The sequence below is a fragment of the Urocitellus parryii genome, chromosome 4 (genome assembly GCF_045843805.1).
Source record: "Urocitellus parryii isolate mUroPar1 chromosome 4, mUroPar1.hap1, whole genome shotgun sequence".
NCBI lineage: Eukaryota > Metazoa > Chordata > Mammalia > Rodentia > Sciuridae > Urocitellus > Urocitellus parryii.
In genome coordinates this window covers 101,119,820-101,145,208 of record NC_135534.1, presented here as the reverse complement: position 1 = coordinate 101,145,208, position 25,389 = coordinate 101,119,820, and the positions used below count along the sequence as shown (strand labels likewise).

At 49.2% G+C, this 25,389-nt stretch overlaps 1 protein-coding gene across 3 annotated transcripts in view; it reads right to left on the bottom strand.

Moving 5' to 3' along the window:
* Positions 1-283: 283 nt before the first annotated feature.
* Zbtb16 (zinc finger and BTB domain containing 16) overlaps positions 284-25,389 on the bottom strand; it is a 180,198-nt gene continuing 155,092 nt past the window's right edge. For all 3 annotated transcript variants that reach the window (XM_026392553.2, XM_026392557.2, XM_026392556.2), the window contains exons 5-7: positions 13,005-13,175; positions 7,934-8,101; positions 284-5,830 (exon numbers count right to left, since the gene is read on the bottom strand). In XM_026392553.2, the coding sequence (XP_026248338.1) occupies positions 5,601-5,830; positions 7,934-8,101; positions 13,005-13,175 (569 nt within the window). In that variant the 3' untranslated portion in view covers positions 284-5,600. The remainder of the gene's footprint in view (positions 5,831-7,933; positions 8,102-13,004; positions 13,176-25,389) is intronic.

Below are 25,389 nucleotides of genomic sequence, written 5' to 3'. Positions count from 1 at the left end.
CGTTGAATGAATGAGTGAAAGAAAGTCTCCTTAGTACACTATACCAAGTTTCAGTGATATTAATGTATTTAACACTATTTCTTTACTGAAGAAAATATTAGACAAGTATGTTATTGAGTGGGTATGGGCCTTGTAAATGTGCTGTAAAAGTGTCACATAAATAAGGCTGAATGTGTGTAACAGAGCTTTCTCTTCCCTGATCCCCAGGCAGAAATTTCAGTTCTCAGCCCTCCCCACCCAAGAAAAGACAAAGCTTTAAAAAAAAAAAAAAAGACACTTTGAGCCAGAGACAACTGAATTAACTTTATTCTCTTCTAACTGCAGATTCAAGGTATACAACTGAACATTGCTATTTTTCTTATGAGACTTATAAATAAAAATACAAAAAATGTTCACTACAAAAAAATCTACTGTTAGTAGGATGTAAAAAATATTCTCTTTGCTATAGAAGGCACAAACTTCACTTAGTGACACATGGAGAGAGAAAAAAACCTGCAGCAGTAAATTCATATTTTTTTTTCTTTTTTTTTCTTTTAAATCTTGTCAGAAACACTGAAATTACAAAGAAACGCATCAATCTACACGAAACAAGGCAGATGCGGAAAGCTGCAACCAGGACAACTCCGAGTGAACTGCTTCAGAGAACAGGAAGAACTGCAAGCAGGACTTGGGGGAGCGAGAGGAAGGAACTGGAGAAGGAGTGTCCAGGACAGGGGACCCGAGGGAAGAGGGCAAGGGAAGGGCTAGAGGGCAAGTGTGGGGGAGAGGGGGCCACAGGGGGAGGAGGGGGAGGAGGAGAGGGATTGAGAGATTGATTTGTACAAAAAAGTAACCAGTAAAGTTGAAGAAACATAATTGGGCGACCTCCTAAAATTAGGCTAAGAGGAGGTGCTGAGGTAGACATTAACTAGAACATTGATGAATCAGAAACACTATTCTGTAATACAGAGCAATCGGACTGGCACTTGTGCTGTCACGACAGAAGACAAGCCACAGAACAAACAAAACAAAACAAACATAATACCAAACCGAAAGGCTTAGTTTGCTTGGTCCAGCAGGGCCACAGGGCCCTCAGTGCTATAACTTACATACATATATATATATTTATCTTTATATATATGGGGCGGATGTCATGGTGCACCACCACGGCTTCTTAACCTTACGAGGATCATGCATAACACTATGTGAACAAATACTATGATACACACCGGGAGGCTTGGGACCCTGTCTGCAAAGTGGGCCACCGAGGAACAGGGGAGGCTGCTGCTGCTGCTGGCTACTGGGCCTGCGGGCCTACCCTCCTCTTTCTCCCCACTCTTTTCCCTGACCCAACCTCCCTGCTTTGTCCTGCGCCTCTCTCTTGGCCACCTCTGCCTTTTTCCTCTACTCATCTGGCCCACTGCCACAGAGTTAGCCCCACTGTTTGTCCTCCCACTGAAATGTCCAGGTAAGTGCCGCCATTCCAGCTAAGCCAGCAGAAGCTCCAGGAAGGAAGAGACAAGATGGTGGGATGATGCAAGATGACAATAAAATAGGCCTAGGGAAAAATGAACCAACAGAGTCTCATCTCTTTCTGCTTTTCCGTCTCACATCGGGTGCCCCCACTTTTCACCCTAGTTTGGCTTGCCAGGGAAGTGGTCATGTGCCCACATCCCCCCTCCCCTCACAAAGAGTCCAAAGGCTGTCCCTGTTCACTCCCCTCCAAGAAGATGCCAATGGCCTCTCCTCCCATAGCAGGTGTACCCATAGCACCCAGAAAGTACCACACACTTGTGAAAAATTGCAGCAGTTTTTTTTCCTTATTCTTTTTCTTTTTTTTTTCTTCTTTTTTTTTTTCTTTTCAACACGGAAAAACTGTTCAGGCACAAAGATTAAACAAGCCCATGTTGCATCCCTGGATTGTACGGAATCACCAGGTCCCCCAGCCTCCTGGGGGTCCCCCTGCGCCCCAGATCTGCCTGCGTCATATCCGTGCCTCCTCCAAAGCAACCCAAAGCAGCAATGATAGTTACTATTTTATATCTCTCTTGCTATATATATCTCTCTCTATATATAAATTTGTCTATCCTATATACACATAGGATTTTAATGCTTTGAATGAACAAAGGAGTGAATAGGGAAGGAGCACATGAGTGCCGGGTCATGTCACACACTTGTAGGAGTTGGGTGGGGAAAGGGCCCATTAACCAACTTGGACTGTTCAGGTGGGGGTGGTTCGTGGTGCTGGATAAGGCAGTATCAAGTCTGGATTCTGTAGGACTCAGCCAAGGGCAGTGGTAGCCAGACAGCAGAGAGGAGAGGAGAGGGAACACCCTGCCCTAAGTTTACCTGGAAGGGAGCAGCCTCCATCCTTCTTGTCTCCCCCACTCCTGCGCTCCAGATGTCCAGATGAAGTGAAAGCCTCCCCACTGCCTCCTCCTCCCCTGCCCAGTGGCTATAGGCCTGGCCAAGAAGGCCTTAGCAGCCCTAGAGCTATTTAGTCTCCGAGTGGGAAACTGGAGAAGAAGCGTGTGGGACTCCATGGGGGTGCCTGGGACTGTGTGGGGAGCTCGCAGCTAGTACAGAGGTGTCCCTTCCTGCTCCCTCAGGATCTGCAGAGCCCCGGGGATGAGTGGGGCAGGCAGGTGCTGAGTCTGGACCATCCAATGCTGCAACAACCGATTAGGACAACCTCCCGTGGTTTAACACACAGCCGCACACAGCACACTCCTGCAAGCACACACACACAGAGTATCTCGCTGTTGGTGGTGGTGGTGGTGAATATTTTTTGTCTATTTTTTTTTTTGTCCTATTCACATTACAAAAGGAAAGGGCAAGGTCCTGTAGAACTGACAAAGGAACTAACAAATATTACAAAAATATTACAATTTGCAAAGGTTAGCTCAGCCCTCTCCGCTCTTATGAATGGGGGGACCAGGCTGAGTGGGAAGGGCGAGGGAGTGAGGGGCCGGCTAGTTCTATGGAATAGTTTGATTATTTTTTTCCCCTTCCCCTCCAAAGTTGAATGACATCTTGCTGTTAAAAAATACTGTTTTCTGGGATTTCAGATCCCCTGAGGGTCAGTGAGTCCCCCTTCTTCCCAGACTGGGAGACAAGCCATAGTGCATAACCGTTTCTAACCCCCCAAAAGATTTCGCTCTTTTCACATTATAAACATGACGATTGCTCTAGTCACCTATTTCAAGTTTAACTTTTTTTTTCTTTTCCAAAGCACTGTTATTATTATAGTTTCAAAACAGCATCCTCCCTATCTTATCATCCCTAAGCCACAGTCTAGTGACACAGTACCCCTGACCCACGTCCCCCCCAATACACAATTTTTAAGGCCTTCAGATTTGGTGGACAAGATTGAAGGGGAGAGCAGGAGGGATGGGGCCGAGGGACAGGAGGGTGGTCACAGCAGCACCCATCCCTCCGACTTCCTGATATTCCTCACAACCTTTCTCCCCAAATTCACTTCCCTAAACCATTTTTTTTTTTTTTGCAAACCTAAGATCAAAACGCAGCCACAACTTTCTCCAAGAGAGAAAGGAAAGAAAACAAAAACAAAACCAAAAAAAAAAAAAAAAAAAAAAAACAACTCATCACGTAAAGCATGAGATGAAACGGAGGGCCCGTCCCAAAGCAAACACGAATATCTCAAATGTGCTTTCCAAAATTCAGGGTGGGGAGGCTGGGGCAAGAGGGGAGGCAGAGCAGCAGAAGGGAGGCATGAGAGAAACAGAAGAACGGCTGGACGAACACAAGAGGTAGCTTTTAGAAAACAACACCCCACCCCAACGCAACAAAACCAAGGCTGGGTCACCCCGACCAGCCACAAAAATATACCAGTTTTGGCAATGATAATGCACACAGAGGTGGGACCACACAGTTGCAAGGATCTGAAGAAGACAGGCCTTGGAGCCTGAATGACCCAGCAAATTGTAAGGACGGTGGGACTTTTCTCCACAGTGTTTCAGGCTAAGCAATGCTGGGCGCAAATGATGTAAGCTGTGGGCAGAGCTGACGGTGACTCCCGGGTGCCCCGTGGAGACAGTGAGACACCACTGCCTCTCCTCCACCCACCTGTCTTCCTTGCTCTCCTCCTGCCCTCCTACTCAGATCCTGAGTGTTCAACTCTTCTGTCTGGCTCCTTTGGGCTGGGAGGCTGGTCCCCAAGGGTGTGGGGAGGGCCTTGGCCAGCGGAAGTCTAAAGCCAACTATCACTTTACACAAGAAACAGAACAGAACATCCTCCCCATTCCTCCAACCCCCAACCAAAAAAAAAAAAAAAAAAGAGATATAGGGATTAAAAAAGCTCATGAGGTCACAAAAAACTGAGGTAATTCAAGTACAATGTGCTAACAGGGGACACAGAAAAGAAGCAAAACATAACACAAGGCCAAAGCGCTTTCAGCTCCTCCTCCTCCCTGTGGACTGAGGGGCTCACGAGCCAGGAATTCCATGCCACTCTCTGGACCCAGGTCTTACCACTGGGCTCATTGGGTCTGGGGTCCCCAGGCCCTGTGCTTAATGGGTCCCCAGTATGACAGCAATTTCCTCCCCTGGCCAGCTCCCCCACCCTGGGCAGGGGGTCTGTTCCCTCCTCCAGGTGCGGAGTCCATCTGGAGAAGAACATCCACTGCTTCCCTTGGACAATGAGCTCTTTCGTGGATCCCATCCCTTGGGGACTAAAATAGGGTTGTGGGGATGTGTGTGTGTTTGGTGGGAGGGATGAAACATATTTAGTTTTTTTTTTTTTTTTTTTTTTTCATTTTGGAAGCAAAAGCAGCTCGGTAGGAATCATGCTCATGGCTGGGTTTGGCCAGGGTAGGGTGTTCGGTTTATTCTGTATTCTTAGAAAGCTACCAGGAGGAAGGGGCTCTGGAGTCTGACACAGCTTTCCCATGAGGATCTAGAGGAAGAGGGAAATGCCACCCAGCTACATGAGGGGCCTGGGATCCAAAGGACAGCAGTCGAGGGGAGGCTGGGAGCAAGGAGCTCGGGGAGGGGAAGAGCCAGGGCAAAGGAAAGCAATGGATGAACTGAGTGAGTGGTAGGAAGAGAAAGAGCCCTTCCTCTTCCCAATCTGCCCCCAGCAAACCAGAGCTGCCATTTTGAGCATCTACCAGGAACCTCCACCATCTGGAGCCCCCTCTCTGCTCCCCTCCCTCCGTCTTTTGAGGAGGCAGTGGGCGAAGGGCAGGCAGAGACTGTGGCTCTCTCGCTTTCCTAATCTCCCTTTCTGGACACAGGAGGAAGGTCTGGGAGAGGGAGGAGAAAAATATGCCACCATGTGAGTGAGCAAAACCGCTCCCACCCCCCCACCCACCCCCAAATCAGGCAAACCTCCAGCTTCCAAGGAGGGCAGAGGCCTCCAGGGAAGGGACAGTGGCTTGGCATCCTGGTCACTTGGAGCCCCAGAGAGAATCCAAGGTCAAATAGCTATCAGATTTCCTTTTCCTTTTCTCTCTCTCTTTTTCTTTTTCCTTTTCTTTTTTTCTCTTATTCTTTCTTTTTTTTTTTTTTTTCTTTTTCTCTTTGCACAGTCCTTCCTGGATTTCATCTCACTCTAACTTGTCTTTCCTGTCCCGCTCCTGTTCCACCATGGGGGCCTCCCTTCACACGTAGCACAGGTAGAGGTAAGTCTTCTCTATCCTCCAGTCGGGTGGGATCTCCTCGGGCTTATGGCCCTTCATGTGCTTCTGCATGGAGGAGAGGCTGGGGCAGTACTCCGTGCAGATGGTGCACTGGTAGGGTGAGGCGCCATTGTGTGTTCGCAGGTGCTTAATCATGGCCGAGTAGTCCCGGGAGCGCTGGTGGCAGAGCTTGCATTCAAAGGGCTTCTCACCTGTGGAGGAGGTAAAACCGGGCAGAAGAGAGTGAGGACAGAGGAAGAGGATGACAAGGCCTTATGCCACCCTTGGGCTTGTGGGAGAATCTCAGAACCTCTAGGCTAGCGCTGTCCAACAGAGCTTTCTGAAATGATGGATGCACCGCCCAATATGGTAGCTACTAGTCACATAGGGCTTCTGATGTGACTGGGGAACTTTATTTTTTGCTTTATTTCATTGTAACTAATGTAAACAGCCACATATAACTAGCCACTATAGGATCATGGAGCACAGCTTTGGCCCTTTGCCTTTATTGTTCTTAACTCTCCCCAAAGGCCGGACCCTTCCCTTCTAATTAAGGAAATGCATGCCTTGAAAGGGGGCAGGTAAGGCCCTGGAAGTCAGATGGTTCTTCATAACAGTTCATCCAGGGGGAGCAGGGCCATAGATGCTGGGGAGTGAAGGTGGGGGAGATCAGGGAACCCAGAGCTCTTCAAACACGCCACCCCTGAGGATATCTTGCCAGTTAAAGTTTAAGAAGCTTCCTGGACCCCTGCCTTCCCCACTATAGTTTGAATGTGGGGGACAGGGAACCTCAGAGTGCATAGCCACACCCTACCCTGCTACCCCACTGGAGTCCCCTGGAGCTGAGCAGAGGATGTAAGGGAACCTTGTTTCAATACAGTAATTAACTGGCCAGCCATCTCACCATCAATACTCCTCCGTGCAGAGGCCCCGGCAAATAATGAAGTAATGAACAGCCAAAGTGATCTAACTATCGACCAGCTATTTACAATAGTCACTGCCGATGCATTTAATGATCCGCCCGCCAGGTCACATCCCCAACCAGGGGCTAAGGAAACCCCAGGGCTCTGGGAAATCCTCTGGGTCACTGGAATCTTCAGCAATGAGCACCCCATCCTCTCCTTGGGATTCCAAGACAAGTAAACGGCTCTGACTACACGCAGTTCTGCTGCCTGCTCCCTCCATCACCCCTCCCCTCCCATGGTGAGGCACTCTCCCTGAAGCCAGCAGAATCTGGCTGAGGTAAGTCATCCCCACATCCTCAGGACAGGATGCCTGTGCTCCCTGACCAGAGAAGGCACCTACTCTTCCAGGTTCCACAACTTCTCATCCTTAGAGGAAGTTCTTCTGAATATCTGCCTTCCCCGTGGCTGGCCATGTGCTGGTGGAGAGTGTTTCACAACTGCCCCTTTTAAAAGCCCTGATGGGGGGCTGGGTTTGTGGCTCAGCGGTAGAGTGCTCACCTTGCACGTGCGAGACCCTGGGTTCGATCCTCAGCACCACATAAAAATAAATAAGTGAAATAAAGGTATTGTGTCCAACTACAACTAAAAAAAAACTATTTTTTTTTTTAAAAAAGCCCTAATGGGTAGTATTTGCTTATGACTGTACTCCCACCGTAGGCCAATTTTAAGGAACCAAAATGATGTCACTAAAATTGAAAATGGGGAGAAATAGGCTTTCACAGGCCAACTCTAGGACTCTACTGGCCACCAACTTGGAAACTTCTGGAAGTCTAGACCACTTCCACTTGCCCAAACCCCAGGGTAAGCAGTTGCTCATCACCTCCTTTATGTATAAAAGGAATGTGAAGACACTTTGAAATGGTAAAATGTTATACGCACGGAAGGGTTATTAAATCCATCTGCTCCTCTCATGTCAGAACTGAACTTGATCTAGCTTCCCAATTTCCCGGCCCTCATCATAACCTAATTCAATGCACTCTAATTCTTATTCCAACCCTAGAGCAACATGAAACCACCCTTGCCTTTGCTTTCAACTAAATCTGGTCAATTGAACCCTAATTCAGGACTCATGAATAGCCATCGTCTTGCACATCATCCTTCAACTACTGGTATGGCTGTCCCCAGGGCTGAGCTTCCTAGCTCCTGGAAAAATGTGCTGCAATTGATTAGCAATATCTGCCTTGGCCTTGAGAGGGGGACAGTGGCATTCGGCCTTCCATGGTTAGCCCTCCATAGAACCTGTCTTCTCTGGTTCAGCCTTGGTTCATCCTCACTTGGGCTTCTCTCCTCCCCAGTCCCACCCAGGCCCCAGAGCCCGCGCAGGTCCCATCCCTGGCCTGCCCGTGGTACCTGTGTGCACCCTGTAGTGCGTCTCCAGCTGGTGCTTGAGGCTGAACTTCTTGCCACAGCCATTGCACTCGTAGGGCTTCTCCCCCGTGTGGATGCGCTTGTGGCTCTTGAGTGTGCTCTCATCCCGGAAGCAGCTGCCACAGAACTCACACTCATAGGGGTGGTCACCTGGGGGCACAGGGGTGTGATCAGGCCCTTGCTTCTCCCTGACCCCTCTTCAGGGAAGAGCAGGGCACATTTAGACCACCAGGAGAATGGGACTGCCTGTATTCACCACCTCCGAGATGACTTAAGGATCCACAGCCTCTCCTGGTCCCCAAAACGTGAATGTTGGTCATGGGTTTACACATCCTTCTGCCCAGTGCACGTCCACAGGGCAAGGGCCCATCCCAGGAAGAGTTCATTTGGTTCAGCAATGAACAGCAGGCCCCAGCCCCCTTGAGGACAGAATAGAGCTGGGGGTTTCAAGACCTTGTAGCCAAGCTTATTCTTTGAGTGTGTTGTGTGTGTTGGGGGTACTGGGAATTGAACCCCTGATCTATACAGGCAGTCCTTCTTATTTTATTTTGAGATAGCATTTTTCTAAGTTGCCCACGTTGGCCTTGAACTTACAATCCTCCTGCTTCAGCCTCCTGAATAGCTGGGATTACAGGCATGCATCACTGTGCCCAGCTACCTTCCTACTTCTTACATTATTTCTTCTTCCTTTCTTTCATTCCAGATTGATTCCCCAACCCTCAAAAAAAAAAAAAAAAAAACCTTCAAATTAGGGAACCTCTCCTTGTTCCCACTGTTTGTTCTTTCCTTCCTCTACTGTTTAACACAGCTGTTGCCTCTGCTTGATTTCCTCCTCTCTCCCTGGTGAACTCCTTATCATCCTTCAAAGTCCAGCTCATACGTCATACTTGTTTGGAAGTTTCCCTTTAGTCCCCAGACAAGATAAGTCAACAAATTCTTCTCTGTTCCCAAAAATAAAAAAATAAATATATCTTGCAATTTGTTATTTTCTTGCATTTTCTTGATTTTTATGGCACTTTCCCATTAAAATGGGCCACATTTGTTAATGCTGAGGACCTCATACGGATCATATCATGTGATCATGGCAACAAGAGAGATACTATTCTCACTTTACAGAAAAAAGTGAATCCTTAGAGGTGCTTAAACATCATATTTAAAGTCACATATTAAGTTGCTAAGTTAGGATTTAGGTTCTGGTCTGATTCCAGAGTCTGTACATGGTAATGTCTCAGATTGCTAACTGACATGGTTTGGACCAGCATGGTTTCCTTGCCTCTAGAATGGAAGCACCTCGAGGGTAAGAAGTGAGCCTTACCCACTCTTACAGCCCCAGTGCATAGCCCAGGTACGACCCAGGACAGACTTGGAAATGTTGAGTATACTAAGCTTGGGGGGAAATGCCTTTCCTCAGTCTGTAATGTAAGCCATCAGCCTCTTTTTGGGGGATTGTACTCTTAAATCTCCAGAGGGTGAGAGGATGGGGGTGTGCATTCTGCACTTAGAGTAGGGACCTGGGGGCTGAAAGGTGAGGACTTCAGCTACTTATTTATTACAGGAGTGAAGGCACAGACAATAAAGATAGATTGATCACCCCAGACTTTGTTCATGAATATTTAAATATCGCTGATTCGTCTTGTCACTGTAATTACAATTTCTCTGGGCTGCATCTCCAACCACCACAGTTTATGGTAAAGAATGGCCCACTGTATTTCACTTGTCCCTCTGCAGATGTGCGGGGCTGCCAACCGTGTAATGTCCTCTGCATTTCATACATTTTCTTCAGCTGCTGAAGGTTTAAGTCATCCACAATGACCTACGTTTTTTCATTATCCCCATGTCAAACTGCGCTCGTGCCTGGGCATAAATTGTCCTTCTCCTTATAGACTCGCATGCCTGTGCCTTCACTTCCTCTTTAAAATGATATTTTACTCTCTCCTCTCTCTCCCCTCCGCAGGCCACTAACCAAACCTCCCCCTCCCAAATGCAGGCCCCTGTCCCCACATAAATTCTCATCTCTTCTGATGACTCTGAAGGGTTTTTAAGCTCCATGGGGAGTGAATGCTGGGTCTGTTCACTGGCTGACTCTCTCCTGGGTGGAAGATTTGCAAGAAGCATTGAGAGCATAAGGCGTGGGCCAGGGGGGTAGCTTCCTCTGAGGAACCTCCAAGAGCAGAGCCATCTCTGGATCCAGTTCACTGCCCTGCCTCAGAGGTGTGGCCCGCGAGTCCCTCACATGCAGATCTGGGGACAAACTGAGTCCTAGAGTTCTTGGCTGGGAAAACCAGTAGCTACTTGTCCTCTTGCTGCCAGAGCTGAAGGGACTGCCTGTTTCCCAGCCCCCAGCCCCATGGGGAGTGGAGGCCCATGCAGACCCTGGTACTAATTAGCTGTATGTCTAATGGAGTGAGGGTCAGTCTGTGCGTGTGCCCACATGCCACTCTGTGTGTCTGCACACGTGGCCCCGTCTGGTCTGACATCCAACTCCCCCCCTCCTTACTGAATCAGCAACGATTACGACTTTAATCAAAGATTCAGTATCCTCATTAAGATATAAATAAATAAATAAAGCAAGGGCCATGTGAGACTTCAGCCGGAGCCGGTAATTAAAACGTAGGGGAGGATGCCTGGGGGAGGCAGCGAGGGGGGATGGCTGCTTGTGTGTGCCTTTCACCTCCAGAGGGGGCCCCTAAAAGTTTAAAAACCAACAGAGAGGTTTGTCTGATCAGATTTTTTTTTACGAATTTAATTATGAAGTGGATCCCATATTAAATGACTTTAAGTAGGAAGTCCCTGGGGTCTACCCACGGAAAGAAATAAAAAGAACTCAGAAGGAAAAACATACAAGTTAGCAAGACACACACCCCTTCCCAGACTGTGCAGCATAGCCAGCCCCCGCCTGCAACCCTCACCCTGGGAGTGAACCCTGCCAGTGTGGCTACAGTGTACACAAAACTGGTGGCAGAACTCAAAATCCAATTTGTGGCATGTTGATTAACTCGGTAGACTCGTTAATGAGCTTGACATTAAGTGCAGGACAAACGAGACTAATTAGAGCCCCTCTGGCCTGCCCAGTGCACCTGTGACCCCATTCCTTCCCTGGTTTGTCATTACCTGGTGTTTCCCTGGCTCTGGCCAAGCCCAGTGTCATCCTACCCACCTGGCCCATCCCCTGGGTGCCTTAGGCCCCTCCCCCAACCCCTCCCTTAAGCACAGCTGTGAGTTTATTATATGATGAGCCATGTGAATCAGGGATCCATCAATGCCAAGAGCACGGCTGGACTAACCTACCAAACACAGCTGCCGATGCTGAACACCCGGCCCCAGCAGCAAATGGGCCAAGAACAACGGAATATTAATGAGGCATTGTGTGGGGGGTGCAGAGCCAGCATGTGGCTGGTGTGAAAATCAATGGGTGTTTAAATGCGTGTGTGTGCACACATGTTCTGTGTTTCCTAGAATAAGCTAGAGCTTTTCACGCATTCTGTTCCTCCCTACAGATCTGAACCATGATTGACAAAGGGCAAAGCAGGGTTGACATTTGGATGTCTGAGAGCTTAGCAGGTGGTATGGGCAAAGCAGGTGTATCCTGGGTGAACTTAGTAGGGCTAGAATCATCCAAGACATGTGAAGCCAAGTGACTAAACTCAGTCACATGATCTCAAGTGCCTAACTGGCCATCTTTCAGAAGGAGTAACATGGTGACCCTTTGGGGAGGCTCTGGTGGCAAGGTGCACATATGCAGTCCTCATAGAGAAAGCCCTTGTCCACATTCCTTCCTCCTTGGCCCTTCTTACTGGACCCTATCCCCAGGGACCTCCCTCAGCCTATCCCAGCAATCCTAAGTAATTCTAAGCAAATCTGGTCATGCTAAGGAAATAGGCTCTTCTGAATAGGATGGAACTGGGAAGTGAGAGCCCTGCAGGCTCCTTAGTGAGGATGTCTACGGCTGGCAGCACAGGCCAGTTCAGTCCACAATATCAGAGGCCTTTCCTTCATCAGCAGAAGCTGTCACCCGTGTAAAGCCTGACCTCATCCTCAATACCTGAGCAGTGACAAGATTCTCAAGAATGAGAAGAGAGGGGGTCCTACCAGCCCTCTGAGGTACACAGAGGTTTTATACCCTTTCCAACGGGCATCATTATGCACTCTCCACCCAGAGAGACCTGGCCCTAGCCCTCTCCTCAAACCAAGGCAGAAAACACAGGCAGAGACACATGCAGATTCAGAAATGGGCATTCTTTTACCCAGGTACAGTCAGCAAAGACTTCAATTTGTCTTAGGGAAGAGAAGGAATTTATCATTTATTCCCTGGCTAGAGTAAGACCAAGGCTGCTGCAAGGAAGAAAATGATCCTGGACCCTTGGTCACCAAGTGGTCCATCACTAAGACCTAGAGGGTAGCAGCAGCAATTGGCTAGTCCCTGGCACCCCACCTAGCCTCCTTGACTTAAGCCTCTCCCTGGCCCCATCATATGGAGCTGGTTGAGCAGGGATTTTTCATGGCTCATTGTTTAAATACCCTCATTGTCTTCTCTAAATAACATTCAGGCCACACTAGAGGCCTTCTTTATTATGGAGCAAGCAAGATCATTTCTTTAAGATGCCTTCAATACCAAAGTTGATTTTGCAAGTATGTGCAGGGGGGGGGGGGCAGCAAGACTACAGAGGACACAGCAGACAGAATTAGAGACCCAGCAGGTCAGCTTTTCTCATAAAAGTCCACCTGCATCAGAATGCCTTGGGAATACTTCATTAATGATGCAGAGTTGGGGAACCCACCCTGGAGCTGCTGAATCAAAGGTTATGAATGTGGACTCAGGAAGTTGCATTTTGAATGAACATCTTCTGTGTTGAGCATGGAAAGACCAATTGTCCAAGGTATGAGATGGGGAAATCTGTCAACATGTACTACATGAAACCCCCACGTGCCCATCCCTTGAGCAGAGAAAGGCTGGAGATGACTCAGCCTGGAACCTCTACTTTAGTCCTGAGGAAGTAAATCAAGAGGTGCACTCCCAGAGACCTCATCTACCCAACCATCTGGAGTGGCCTACCTGTGTGTGAGCGCAGGTGGCGTTTGAGGGCGGTGTGGCTGGGGAAGGTGCGGTTGCACTCACTGCAGATGTAGCTGCGCACACCCGCGTGGACCTCCATGTGCTGCTGGAGCGCACTCTGCGCCTGGAATCGTTTCCCACACAGCAGACAGAAGACGGCCATGTCCGTGCCTGCAGGAGACATCAGAGGGGAGAGCCTCAGGAGGCTGGAAACACGAGGCCAATTCTTCACCCATCCAGGCTACAGCAGGAGCCAGCTTCAGGGCCAGCTCCCAACCCCCCAGGCTCAAAGTCAAGTCCAGGTGCAGCCCAGGCCATGCAATGTCGACAGAGCACCCCAGGTATGATCCAGTGGACAAAATCAACAGGTGTCCTTCCTTGACGGCACCTAAAGACTAGTTGGAGAAAGAGCCATTAGTCACATACATGGCAACAGCAAGTATAAATCTCCAAGTGTGTCTAGCACTATGTAGAAGGAGGCAGACTACTAAGGACATGTGTCAGAGGACCTTGTAGGATCTGGGGCAGCAGTAGGGAGTGAGGGTGGGCTCTGTGAGGACCAATAACATTGAAGTTCACACAGGCCAGCCATTGTTCCAATGTAAATAATTCAAAACCACAACTCCAGAAGGCCATCTCTACTATCCTCATCTCCAACTGAGGAAACGGAGGCACAGAGAGAATGAATTCCTTGAAAAACTTGCCCATAGAGCTCATAAGCCACAGTACCTCTGGGATGCATACCCAGAAGCCTGGATCTGAATTCTTTCCTGAGACTAGCTACAAACCCAGTCTTTGTAACCACTCCTCCATTCACTAGAGCGCACATCTTGAGAATCCATTCCTTCAACAAATATTATTGTGATACTTTCCACGAGTAGTCCTCTCTTTGTGGCACTAGTGGAAGTGCATACAAAGCCCCTGCTCCAATCACTTGGTCACCCAGCCCACTGGGTGAAGGGGAGGACATTCCTCAGGGATGGAATAGTCTCTATGAATACTCAGGGTTGGAAAGAATCCCAGCAAGTTGGAGGATCAGAGGATCAGACAGAAGTGCAGGCAGTGTCAGAAGGAGGCTAAAGAAAAAGGCAGGGTCATGGGGACTCCTGCACACCATGTCAAGAGCTTTAGGTTTACTGTCAAAGGATTTTAAGCTAATGGGTGACATAAGATCTTCATCAGTTCTGTCCTGTCATTCTCTATGCTGATCCAGCAGCACAGGGACCCCACGCTACCCCAGAGACAGGCCGCCATTTTCTGTTATCCACTCCTTCCTGATGCTGCTCTGGAGCCATGGCCTTTCTGGCTACAGGACCACATGAAGAAGTGTTGGACCATGTGTCTTGAGTCCCACCTGGCAGCTCACTGTCCACCATTTTGGATTCCATTTCCCCAAGTGTGTCAGTCCCCTGCAAGCCCACCTGCTCATTCCTCTCTGCTGGTATCTAAGGGACATCACCTATGCCCAGAGCCACAACACCATCCCCTGTGTGGGGGACACAAGCAGGAGAGGCCATTGGGACTGGTGCCTGTCAACCCAGTCTCAAGTGCAGGGAAGTCCAGAGCTTTAGCTGCTGAAGTTGTGGAGTCACAGAGCTTCTAGAGGCAAGGAAGGGTGAAAAGAACAGGTGACACAAAGAACCTTGCTGCCTTCCCAGCCTAGCAATGGAGACAGAAAGTGAGAGGTCTGGTTATTGCACCCCAGGCCCATTCTTGGCTGGGTTGGGGGTGGGCTGGGGGAAGGCAGGGCCCGGCTCTCACACCCTCCACTCCTCTCCCCCTTGCCCTCCTGCTGGGCCCTTCCCTCTGCAGACAGTGAAGTCTGGGCATTGCAGCCCTGCTCCATCCCTCCAGTGGTCAGGAAAGCCCACCAGGAAGGCCTAACCAAGTGAGCACTTGATTTTGCTACTGGTTCCTGAAAAATAGAAGGGAAGGGGAACTAATATAGGCATTGTGCCAGGTGGGTTGTCATCTCATTTAAAATTTGCATCTCTACAAGGCAGGTCCTCTTATCCCCACTTTTATAAATGGGAAAACTGAGGGATTAAGTAACTTTCCTAAGGTCACACAGAGAGAAAGAAGTACAGCTGAGATCTAGGGACACCTTGGTCTGTTTGATTTTAGAAACCATGGGCCTGGACGAATTTTACCTCTGGGATGGTCACCTGCCTGTGTGGTCCTCCCCTGAAGAGGCACGGTAATGACAATAGCACCAACACATCCAGGGGCACTCCAGCCATGGCTGGAGAAACCAGGCCAGAAAGAGTGGACAGGAAGCTGGTCACAGGCACAGCTCTCTGAAGCCTTCTGACCCTAAAGGGCCCAGGAACCAGCAAGATCCCCCAGAGGTATGGATTGGGGTGCTCAGCTCCACTTGATGGAAGGGGACATTTGGGAGAAAGTGATTTTCTAGGACAGCCGCAGTGCCAAGACCCGACAGTGAGTCCCTTAGTGTTCCATCCAGACCGGTCAGTATGCACAGGGTTGGAGTCCACTTGTAGCATGTTCTGCAACACAGCATCTTCTGCTGCTCCAACCTGAGGGCTCCCAGCACCAGCATCCTCTCCTCCCCTGACCTTCGCCACACAGAAAGCCCTGATTAAGCCAGGTTCTCAAACAGCTGCCTTAAACCAGCAAGAGGAAGCAGGCTTCCTGAGCAAGCCATACCCTTTAAGGAGCCAAGACCCCTCCGTAGGCCTCCTCTGTGGTCCCCAGCATGAAGTTAGAGGGAGCATGAATGTCACCACCAGCAGGACTCCCTGAGTCTATAAAGCCAGAGATAGAGGCACTCTGAGGGCTGGGACCACCCAGAAGGACAGTCTGAGAATCCTGTGTACTCTGCCCTTGCTCTCCCCAAAGCCCCTTGAAGCTGCCCCTCTCTGTAGTCCTTAGCTCTCATGATGGCCTGAAAACATTTCACTTCCATTTAGCTTCTTCACTGACCCATGGCCAAGTGTAGGCACCATGCTAGGTATCCAGGGCAAGGATGACATGGAGCAGAGAAATAGGGCCCAGACCGGGGGAGGTGGGGGACACTGGTGGGTCAACAGCCATCCAGACAGAAATAGGATCGGTGACTCCAAGGGAGCTTCAAAGAAGATTTTGAGTCAAGCTTAGAGAATGGAGAGAACCGAGAAGCCAAGGACTAGGCAGTGGGACACCTGTACCATGAGCAAATTTCAGAGTAGGTCTCATAGAGGACAGGTCAGAGATGGAGACAAGCCAGTAGAAACTGGAAGTCAGATCCCAGAGGACCACAGATATCAAGTGGAACAGTCTAGATGTCATTCCACAGGCAATGCTCAGCCAAGGAAGGACTGGGGGTTGCTACCATCTGCATGTTTGTGTCCCCCAATGCCTATGTTAAAATCCTAACCCTCGTGGTGATGTAATTAGGTGGTGGGGCCTTCGGCAGATGTTAGATCATGTTAGATAATCCTTGTGAATGGGATGAATGCCTTTTTAAAAAGAACCTCTGAAAGTCAGCTAGCCTCTTCCACCGCATGAGGTCACAGTGAGAAGTCAGCAGTCTGCAACCCGGAAGACAATCCTCACCTGAACCTGGCCATCTGGCATCCTGAGCTGACTGCCCATACCCTCTTAGGACTCTGAGAAATTAATTTCTGTTTTTATTCTTCATTCAGTCGTTAGCAATTTGTTACAGCAGCTGAAAATGACTACGGGACACCAGCACACCACAGCTTATATCATAGGGCAGTGCTTCTGCGAACATCCCAGGGACAAACCGCAGTGGCAAGTGGCTGGAAGCAGGGAGAGAGCTGGTGGGTTGTGTGCTACTGCTGGAGGAGGGTGGGGCCCAGACGAGGACAGGGGCTTTGAGGTCAGGAAGGGCCTGGAGAAATGAAATCCCAGGAAGGTGACACAACAGGACCTGGCCCTGGGCTTGTGTCAGGAAGGCTCAGGTAGCCTGCTCTGCACCTGTCAACAGGTTTAAAGTTAAGTGATCACCTTCTAGAAAGGAAATGCTACGCTGTCCCTCCAATTGTCTCTCTGCCATGCCTGGGACATCCTGCAGGGCACAAGGGCTCTCCTTGGACATGTATCCCCCAGCCTAGGCTCACAGGGGAAGAAAAGGGGCTCTGAGGCCTATACCCACTTTCCCTATTCTTCTGCTTGGAGCCCAGCAGTCGTGCTGATGGAGAAGTATTTTTTTTAAAAGAAGAAAAAAAGGAAAGCAGAAAAGGCGGGCGGGGGAAGAAGTGGATGAGACACAAGAGAAGCTCGTGGTGCATGCAAGTTAAAAATCTAGCGACTAGATTTGAGTTATTAAACAATTTGCTGTCGTTTCTGCCTAGCTGACTGTTCGCATGTATGATGAGTCAGGGCAGATTCTATTACACTGGGAGATTAAGCAAATAAATGCTAGCTTTTGGAAACACATTAAAATGTGGGGCTATGAAAATAAAATTATCTAGAAAATTGTATTAGCAATTCATTAGCTGCCGCGAGATGTGCAGCGGGGCAAGGGGCCGGCAGCGTTAGAACACTCTGCTGCCTTCACCGCCCGAGTTCCGCCCTCCGCTGCACAGAGACATCACTGCTGGTCCTGCTGGGGAGGGAACAGCCCTCACTGGAGGAGACAGCCCTCTGAAATCCTAGGTCAGCAAGACACAGGGAGAGAAATGAAACCGAGGTGCTGGCTCTGCCACTTTACCTGCCTTATGACCCTGAGCAAGTCTCTCGATTTCCCTAAATCTGGGTGTGCCCATCATTTGCCATATTGCTTGTGGCTGCTAAGAATATCAAATGAGATACTCATGTGAAAAAGCTTTATAACTATAAAGTGGTTGCGGAGCTAAAGCCAGTCCAAATGATGATTTTGTCTGAATTAGGAAATCATGTCTCTTCCTCTGGGCAGATGTACAGCCTTATTTTGGGCCTTCGATGAGAGAGCTGGATTTCAGTCTCTATTTTTCCCCCATCGGTCAGGCACCCTTGTACAGTGGACAATCTGGATCACAAATCATGGCAGCCCTGAACAATACACAAGCCTAAGGTGTTTTGTGGACTGTAGGTTGCTTCTTTCAGGAAGCTGACCCTAGCAAGGCATCTGGGATGTGTTATACCACTTACAACTCAATGCCAAGGACATCATCATCTTCTCAGTTCTCACTGTTACAACACATAAAACGACTGCATTTGTTTTTGACATTCAGCTCTGCCTATGAGATAGTAAGCCTCCAAAGTATGAACTGTTCTGTTCTAGTCATCTTGATATCCCTCAATGTGCATCACAGGGCCCGATGCAGAGCAGGCCCTCAATAACTGCACACTGCATTGAAGAACAGAAAAGGGGTTGTGGGCCAACTGCAAAGGATGGAGGAGAACATGGGAGAGTCATGGTACAAAAACAGACAGTTTGGGCTGGGGAGACCTCAGACCAAGTCCACAAAGGAGGTCACTACTGCGAGCTTCCAACAAGACTCTCCTTAGAAATTAGTAACACCAAGTGACACACAAGCAGCTGATCTCACTGGGGTCTCTCACATCTGTCTGGTAACCCAGTCAGAACCTACACTGTGTCTGAACTCTGTTGTTCACAAGCCAAGAATACACTATAGACCAGCCCCACCACATCAGACAATGAAACAGTCCCAAGACCCAACTTCTGGTCCAGAGGTGCAGCTGTCCTCGGCTTTGTGATCCTAGGATGGGTAGCTATTGTCCTTGCAGGAGTTTGGGTCTGGACTGTCCTCTGAACCAAAGGCCCATGTGTCTAGGGCTTGGTCCACACCTTGGCACTATTGGGAGAGGATGGAAAACTTTAAGAGGTGAGGCCTTGTGGGAGAAGTTAGGTCACTGGGAGTGTGCCCTTGAAAGGGATAGTGGAACCCCTCCTCCTCTTCTTTCACTTCCCATCCATGAGGTGAGCAGCTTTGCTCCACCACATGCTCCCCACCATGATGGGCTGCCTTGCCACTGGCCCCAAACAACAGATTGATCACGGATCGATGGATCATGAACTGGAACCTCCAAAACTGAGGACCTTAAAAATAAACCTGAGCTCTCCACAAGTGGATTATCTTAGGTGTTTGTTACAGCAACAGAAGCTGAGTAATAAGTCCTTGACCTCAGTTTCTTTATGAGGGTGGAGAATTCATAGTGCACTTGTGGTTGCCAACACTCATAGGGCTGCTATGAGACAACTGATAAATGTTGTTGAGCACAAATTTCCTACAATTATATTGTCTTCTACCAATCTGTAAATTTGAATGTAAATCAAATACAAAAGATCAGTCTTTTTCCCAAGGAATCGATTTATCAGATCAAGGAATCAGCACATTTCCTTTACTCTTCTGGAGAATAAATGGGGTTCAGTCCTAGCTGCACTCCTGGGATACTTGCCCAAAGGGAACATGAACTAGGAAGAAAAAATGGGCGTGGCAAGGGCAAACTTGGAAATGTGGTTCTAGGTAATGTGGGCAGGGTCTATGCAAATTTCTGGGATCCACTTCCATCAATTCTATCCTAGAAAGGGACCCATAATTGACCTCCCAGGGCAGCCCAGCCAGTGTGGGGTGCAGGGCATGTACGACTCACCAACTCACAATTTAAAGCAAGTTTAATTTTAGCAAAAAAAAAAAAAAATGGGAGAAAGTCAGGCCAGGTTGGAACAGGAGGCAGGAGTGTGTGACACAGATCTAGTGTATTTATTTCACCCAGGTGATGACAGGGTCTGAAATCATGAGACACAAAACCCCTTGTGTTTACACCTGTGCCTTTTCCATACCAATTATCTCTTTAATAGAAAGGAAGGAACGGGATCAGAGGGGCACACAGCTGGAGAAGATGCTCAGGTGCTACACCTTCTTGGAGCAAGGCTCTTATTATCTCCCACTATAACAGTTTCTTAATCAAAGGAGCAGAGGGATCTAAATATACACCAGCTTTTTTGAGCAAGCAGGCTGGGGGTTGCTATGTGTACATGTGTCAGGGTGTGTGCATGCCTGTGTGTGTGCATGCCCATGAGCCACAGATGGGCTTCTCAGTCCACCCAACAAGGAAGAGCTGTCTCTGCTGTCACCCTGAGCAGCTGCTTCTCCCATGGAAGGAAAATATCGAATTTGGGGGCTGTGAAAACCTTGATTTAAGCAGGAAACATTTCCCACTTCCCAATCCTTCAGACATGCCTTTCTGCTCCTTCTGACCCCCTAGAGTTACTCTTTCCTAAGACACCATCTCCAGCCATGGAGCCATGGAGCCATGGACAGTCCTCATGAGCACACACCAAAGCATCACTTCAATGGCCACCTTTCCCCTTCCTCCCCCATCTCTTTCCTCCCTTTGCCTCCAGGTTGCTGTTGAAGAAGGTGGCAGAGCTGCAAGAGAGACAGAGGCAGGCAACAAAGGCTGACTCACACCAAAGGCAGGGAGGCTCTGTCTGCATCTTAAGAGGATGGAGAAGGCTGAGAGGGAGCAGAGGGAAGGGAAGCAAAAGCACAGCCCATGACATCTGCAGCGGCTCCTCCCTTTTGACTTTCCCTGTGCCATCATTTAGGGCTTGACTCCTTTTCAAGAGATCTCCTGGAGAAAGGGCCAAGAGCCCCCTCTTTAGTTCCCTTTGGTTTTCCTTTGGGGCATAAGTGGCTGGATCATGCGGGATAAGCTCCTGAACTCCCTGCCCTCCTAGATGGGCTACAAGTACCCAGGATGCCCAACTGAAGGATATGACAGCTGCTGGCCAGTGGGAGCTAAGTCCCTCCATTCCTGGTACTGCCTATGTCAGCTCTCCCAGTACAGGTGGAACAGCCTGAGAAAATGACATAGAAGGCTTGCCTCAAACTAAATCAGCTTCAAGCATATGCTTGGTTGTTTGTCGCCTACAGTCACCTATGCTGGGGCATTTAGTCAGAGATCTTCCCGAACCAAGCTAGGAGCCAAAACTTCAGCAGTTAGCCTTCTCATCAAGCTCAGTGTATCTATCTTTGGTCCTCCTGTCCAGCCCTCCCTTCTTTTTCCTTTCTTTTTTAGACCCTTGGAAGGCATCTGCACATCTCTATAACCTTCCATTTCCACAAGGGAAAAGGGGAACGTTATGGATTTAGCTCATCAGGCAAGGGAGCAGAAGAATCCCCAATGGATAACAAAAAAGGGGAGGAGTCTGAGCAGCTGATTTAAATTTGTTTTAAAACTAAGCAATGGATGGGTGAATGACTGCATTTTTCAACACACACACACACACACACACACACACACACACACACACACACACTCTTTTAGTCTCTTGGGGAATGTGGCTGCCTCCTCAGGCGGCAGCAGCTAGCAGAGTCGGCTCCGGAAACCGTGTATTTGTTTAGCAGTGAGCCCAGACACAAGCGCATTTCATTACTCTGCACCTCCAGCTACAGTAAACAAATTTGTCAGCTCACTAGCTCATTAAGGTGCGCCCCGGACACGCGGGATTTATTGAGACCTGCACAATAAAAGTAACATGAATGGATTTACTAATTTTGTCAATCACTCCAACAAACGAGCCGAAGAGGGGATGGAATTGGGGAGGGGGGGAGGTAAAGAAGAGGGCTCTCGGGAAAAAAAGAAAAGGAGGTAAAGATAAAAAAGAAGGAGGGAAGTTTGGTTTGCAAGAGAGAGCATAAAGGGGTTACAACGGGATAAGATCTGCACTTTGCTGTTGGGCTAAACAACCATGTTCACCTTCAGTCTACCTCAAAGACCATCTTTTTAGGATGCAGGGACCCCTAGCAGAGAAGCTGCTAAGAAAAAAATAAATCAAGCCCTGGTTCCTTGGTAGTGCCAAACTGGTAGGTACAGACCCCTCCATTCCTCCCCACTTTGCAATGGACACTGAACTAATGAACTTGAGGATTAAGATCCACATTCATGGAGGCAGCAGTACCCACAGCATCCACTGCCTCTCCTGGTAGCTCCCACCTGCTCCAGCAGCCCAGTCCTCTCCACATCCCAGTCCAGTTGCAGGACTCTTCCAGACATTCCAGAGTGAACTAGGACTTCTACCATAAGAGCAAGGGAAGGAAGAAGGGACGTGTGTGTGTGTGTGTGTGTGTGTGTGTGTGTGTGTGTGTGTGTAGGGGGGGGGGTTAGGGGGGTTAGGGTGGAAAGTAAATCCGGAGAGGTATGCAGCCCTCTGGTCTGTAACTTTCAAAATGACAGCAGGACTGGGGCAGAGGTCAGGGGGTCCAAGGCCTTAAGCACCTCGGCCAGCTGTGGCAGTGAAGCCTGGAGCCCGCGGGACGCCTGCCATATAAATCAGTGGTAAGCAGCACCCGCTGGGGGCGAAGACAATGGGCTCACACGGGGGTGGGAGGCAGGACAATGGGGCCTGGCCAGTGTGCAGGCCCGGAACAAATGTGCCCTGGCACCACGGGGGCCCCCATTTGTGAAACTAATTGGCCCACGATTGAAAAATTGGACCAACTTCAACAACCCTGAGAGGAGAAGGGCAGGCTGCGGGAGCCTAACCTAGCCTGGTTTTGTACAGCCAGCCGGCCAGGCCCAGCCCTGGGGGATCTCAGGCGAAAGTTTCACAGGGACTGCCTGTTCTGGCAGAGAGGTGCCTTGGAGATGGGATCAGTCCGGGAGAATGATGGATCCTGGCATGGGTCACGTGGGCGGTGTACCAACTTCTTCCCCCGAGACTCAAAAGAGCCATCTTACTTAGTTTCTCTGCACTACCCTCATCTGGGGTAGGTGGGTGGCAAGTAAACCCAAGGCAGGGTCTGCTCCTTCCTAAGCCAGTCCTCCCTGGCTGAGCTTCAGTCCTGGTCCCTCTGCCTGTGGCTGTGGAGGTTAGTGGGTGGCCTGTTACCGTCTTCAAGGCTGGGTGAAGACTGTAAGCAACTAGGGTCTTTCAGTTTCCAATTCATCTGGTCTTGGGGGCTCCTGGGAAAAGAAGTGCTGGAAGCATGATGGGAAGTCAGGATGGTGTGGGAAAGGACAGGCCAGGAGGTTCAGCCCTTTCACAGCAGACTCCTGGCTGAGGAGGAGAGGAAGAAAGGGAACCACTGGAGTGGTTAACTGCAGGGCCTGTCCTCAGCTCCTGGCTCAGGCACTAGCTCAATGTGCACTCTTGGCTAAGTCACTAGACCCCTCATGGCCTCAGTTTCTTCAATGGAAAAATGAAAAGGGAAGTGGAAGGTCTTTGAAGGGCTTCCCTGACTCTAGTATCCAGAGGTTCTAGGCCTATTGAAGAAGGTACTGGCCCTCTGAACGGTCCTTTCTCCCACAGAGATGCATTTTAGTGTTTTCTCCTTCCAAACCTGACATGACAGCCTTCTGTTAGTTAAAGAACATCCTTAGGCTTCAATGACCACCGCTGTCTCAGGTTGACAGAGGAACAGCCACAACCAGGCAGAAAGGATCTGATACTGACTGGGCACCTGCTAAGTGACAATCCGGGCCTAACATTTCCCGAGTCACCCTGTGAGACCCACGTTCCTAGGAAGACGGAGGAGCCAGACTGAGAGATATGCCAGGTCTGCTCTTTTAGGGGCCACCAGCTAACCACAGTGAACCTCCCAGGATTGGCCTCACACGTGCAGGGCATCTCTCTGAAGGGCTGGGCCTGAGAATTACTGGGGCCTTTCTGGGCTGGTCTGATGGGGTAAGGATGAGGGGCAGGGACTTTCTCTTCCATGCCCCAGCACTAGCATGACAGCAAAGACCAGCACGCAACCCCACAGAGGGTGGATCAGAGAATCCTACACTCTGAATCTAGGTCTCATTTCCTTGGCCAGTGTCCATACACAGTAGGCACTTAGGTTCTCTGCAGGGTGCCCAGAGCTTAGTGGAGGACAAAGAGATCCCACCTCAAGATGAGACCAGCTTCTTGTGCAACAGAGGTCTCTGTCCTCTCTTATGTTCTTCAAGCATGTAAGACATTTTCTATAGAGTCAATCTCTCCAGCATTTCCAGAGCCCCAGAGCCACCTGAGAACTCTGGGGAAGAACTGAGACCCAGAAGTGGGGTCTTTTGAGGACAAAAAAAAAAAAAAATCTTTGTTCTGGCTCTTATTTAAAATTTCCAGAAACCCCAATGTATTTCAGAGATAGTGAGGTAGAGGCAGAAGGCCCAGGTAGAAGAGAAGGGACAGAGGAGAAGCGAGAGAGACAAAGACCAGAGGGACAGGATCGAATGGGGAGGGGAGCAGGGGCTGGGGGGAGATAGAAATTCAAAATAAATGGAAAACTCATTGTTTCAGAGCCACTTAAATATCTGACAAGCATTGGGCAAAGAAAAGAAAAACCACTGCATGTAAATAAACAAAACAAAAAAAGAGGCGATGTATTCATTTTACTGACATTTTAATGGTTCTCCCCCCACCGAAGATGATTACAAATTAAGCATCATTTAAATGCTTTTTACTGTCAACAATTAAATGGAGGTCTCTGGGCCTGAGAGTGTGGTGGCCATTCATTCCCACGGTAACCAGGCTATCAAGACACTACGGGGCCTTCCCGCACTGTACCGCACACAATGGCCGAAAAGGGAAAAGTGTATACCGTTAATTTTGCTGGATATTCAGAAGCAAATTAAAACGTAAAAAGCTCCAGGCACAAAGATAGATACCAAGAGTGAGGGCAGGAAGGGTCAAGCTCACAGAGTTAAAGTCTCAGTAGAGGCAGAGTTGAAGCGCTGTCTGATTACACCTCATTGGGGTGCCTTGCGATTGTTTCATGGATTTTGTGCATGGGGCGTGTGTGTGTGTGTGTGTGTGTGTGTGTGTGTGTGCCCACGCACGCACACACATGTACATCCGCAGAAAAAAACAGGGGAAGACATTGCTTTGCTTTCCTAGGGACAGAGGAAGAAACAACTAAGTGAGCCCAAGAGCTCTCAATCAGACCCCAGAAGCAGCCAGGCAGTAGGAGAGGACCCACCAGCTGCCCCAGACTGGCCTTCAGCTGGGAGGGTGGGGCCAATGTTCCCCCTTCATGAGGGCCCTCAAGGCTGTGCTGTTTGCAGGTAGACACTAGGTGATCCAAATTGCACTTTGTTCAGAGAAAAGGATTTCATTTCAGAGTGTACCAAAAGGACACATTTATTTTTTCAGAGATTAATACTCTCTCTCTCTCTCTCTCTCTCTCTCTCTCTCTCTCTCTCTCTCTCTCTCTCTCTCTCTCTCTCTTTTGCTGTCTACACTATCCTTACCAATGCATGCCCAGACCCTACCTGCCCCAGCCCCAGGCCACAAATATTCACGTCTCTCCCAAATGCTAAAACCCAGTTCACGTTGGGTCCCTGTAAACCCTGTTGCTAGGACTCTCTTTTAGCTAACTCAATATAGTTTCCAGGAATCCATGTCATCCCAGGTACATTTTAAATTATGGAAGAATGAAAACTCAAGCCCAGCATAAAGGGGAAGAAAAGAATGCAGGAGGACCAGGGG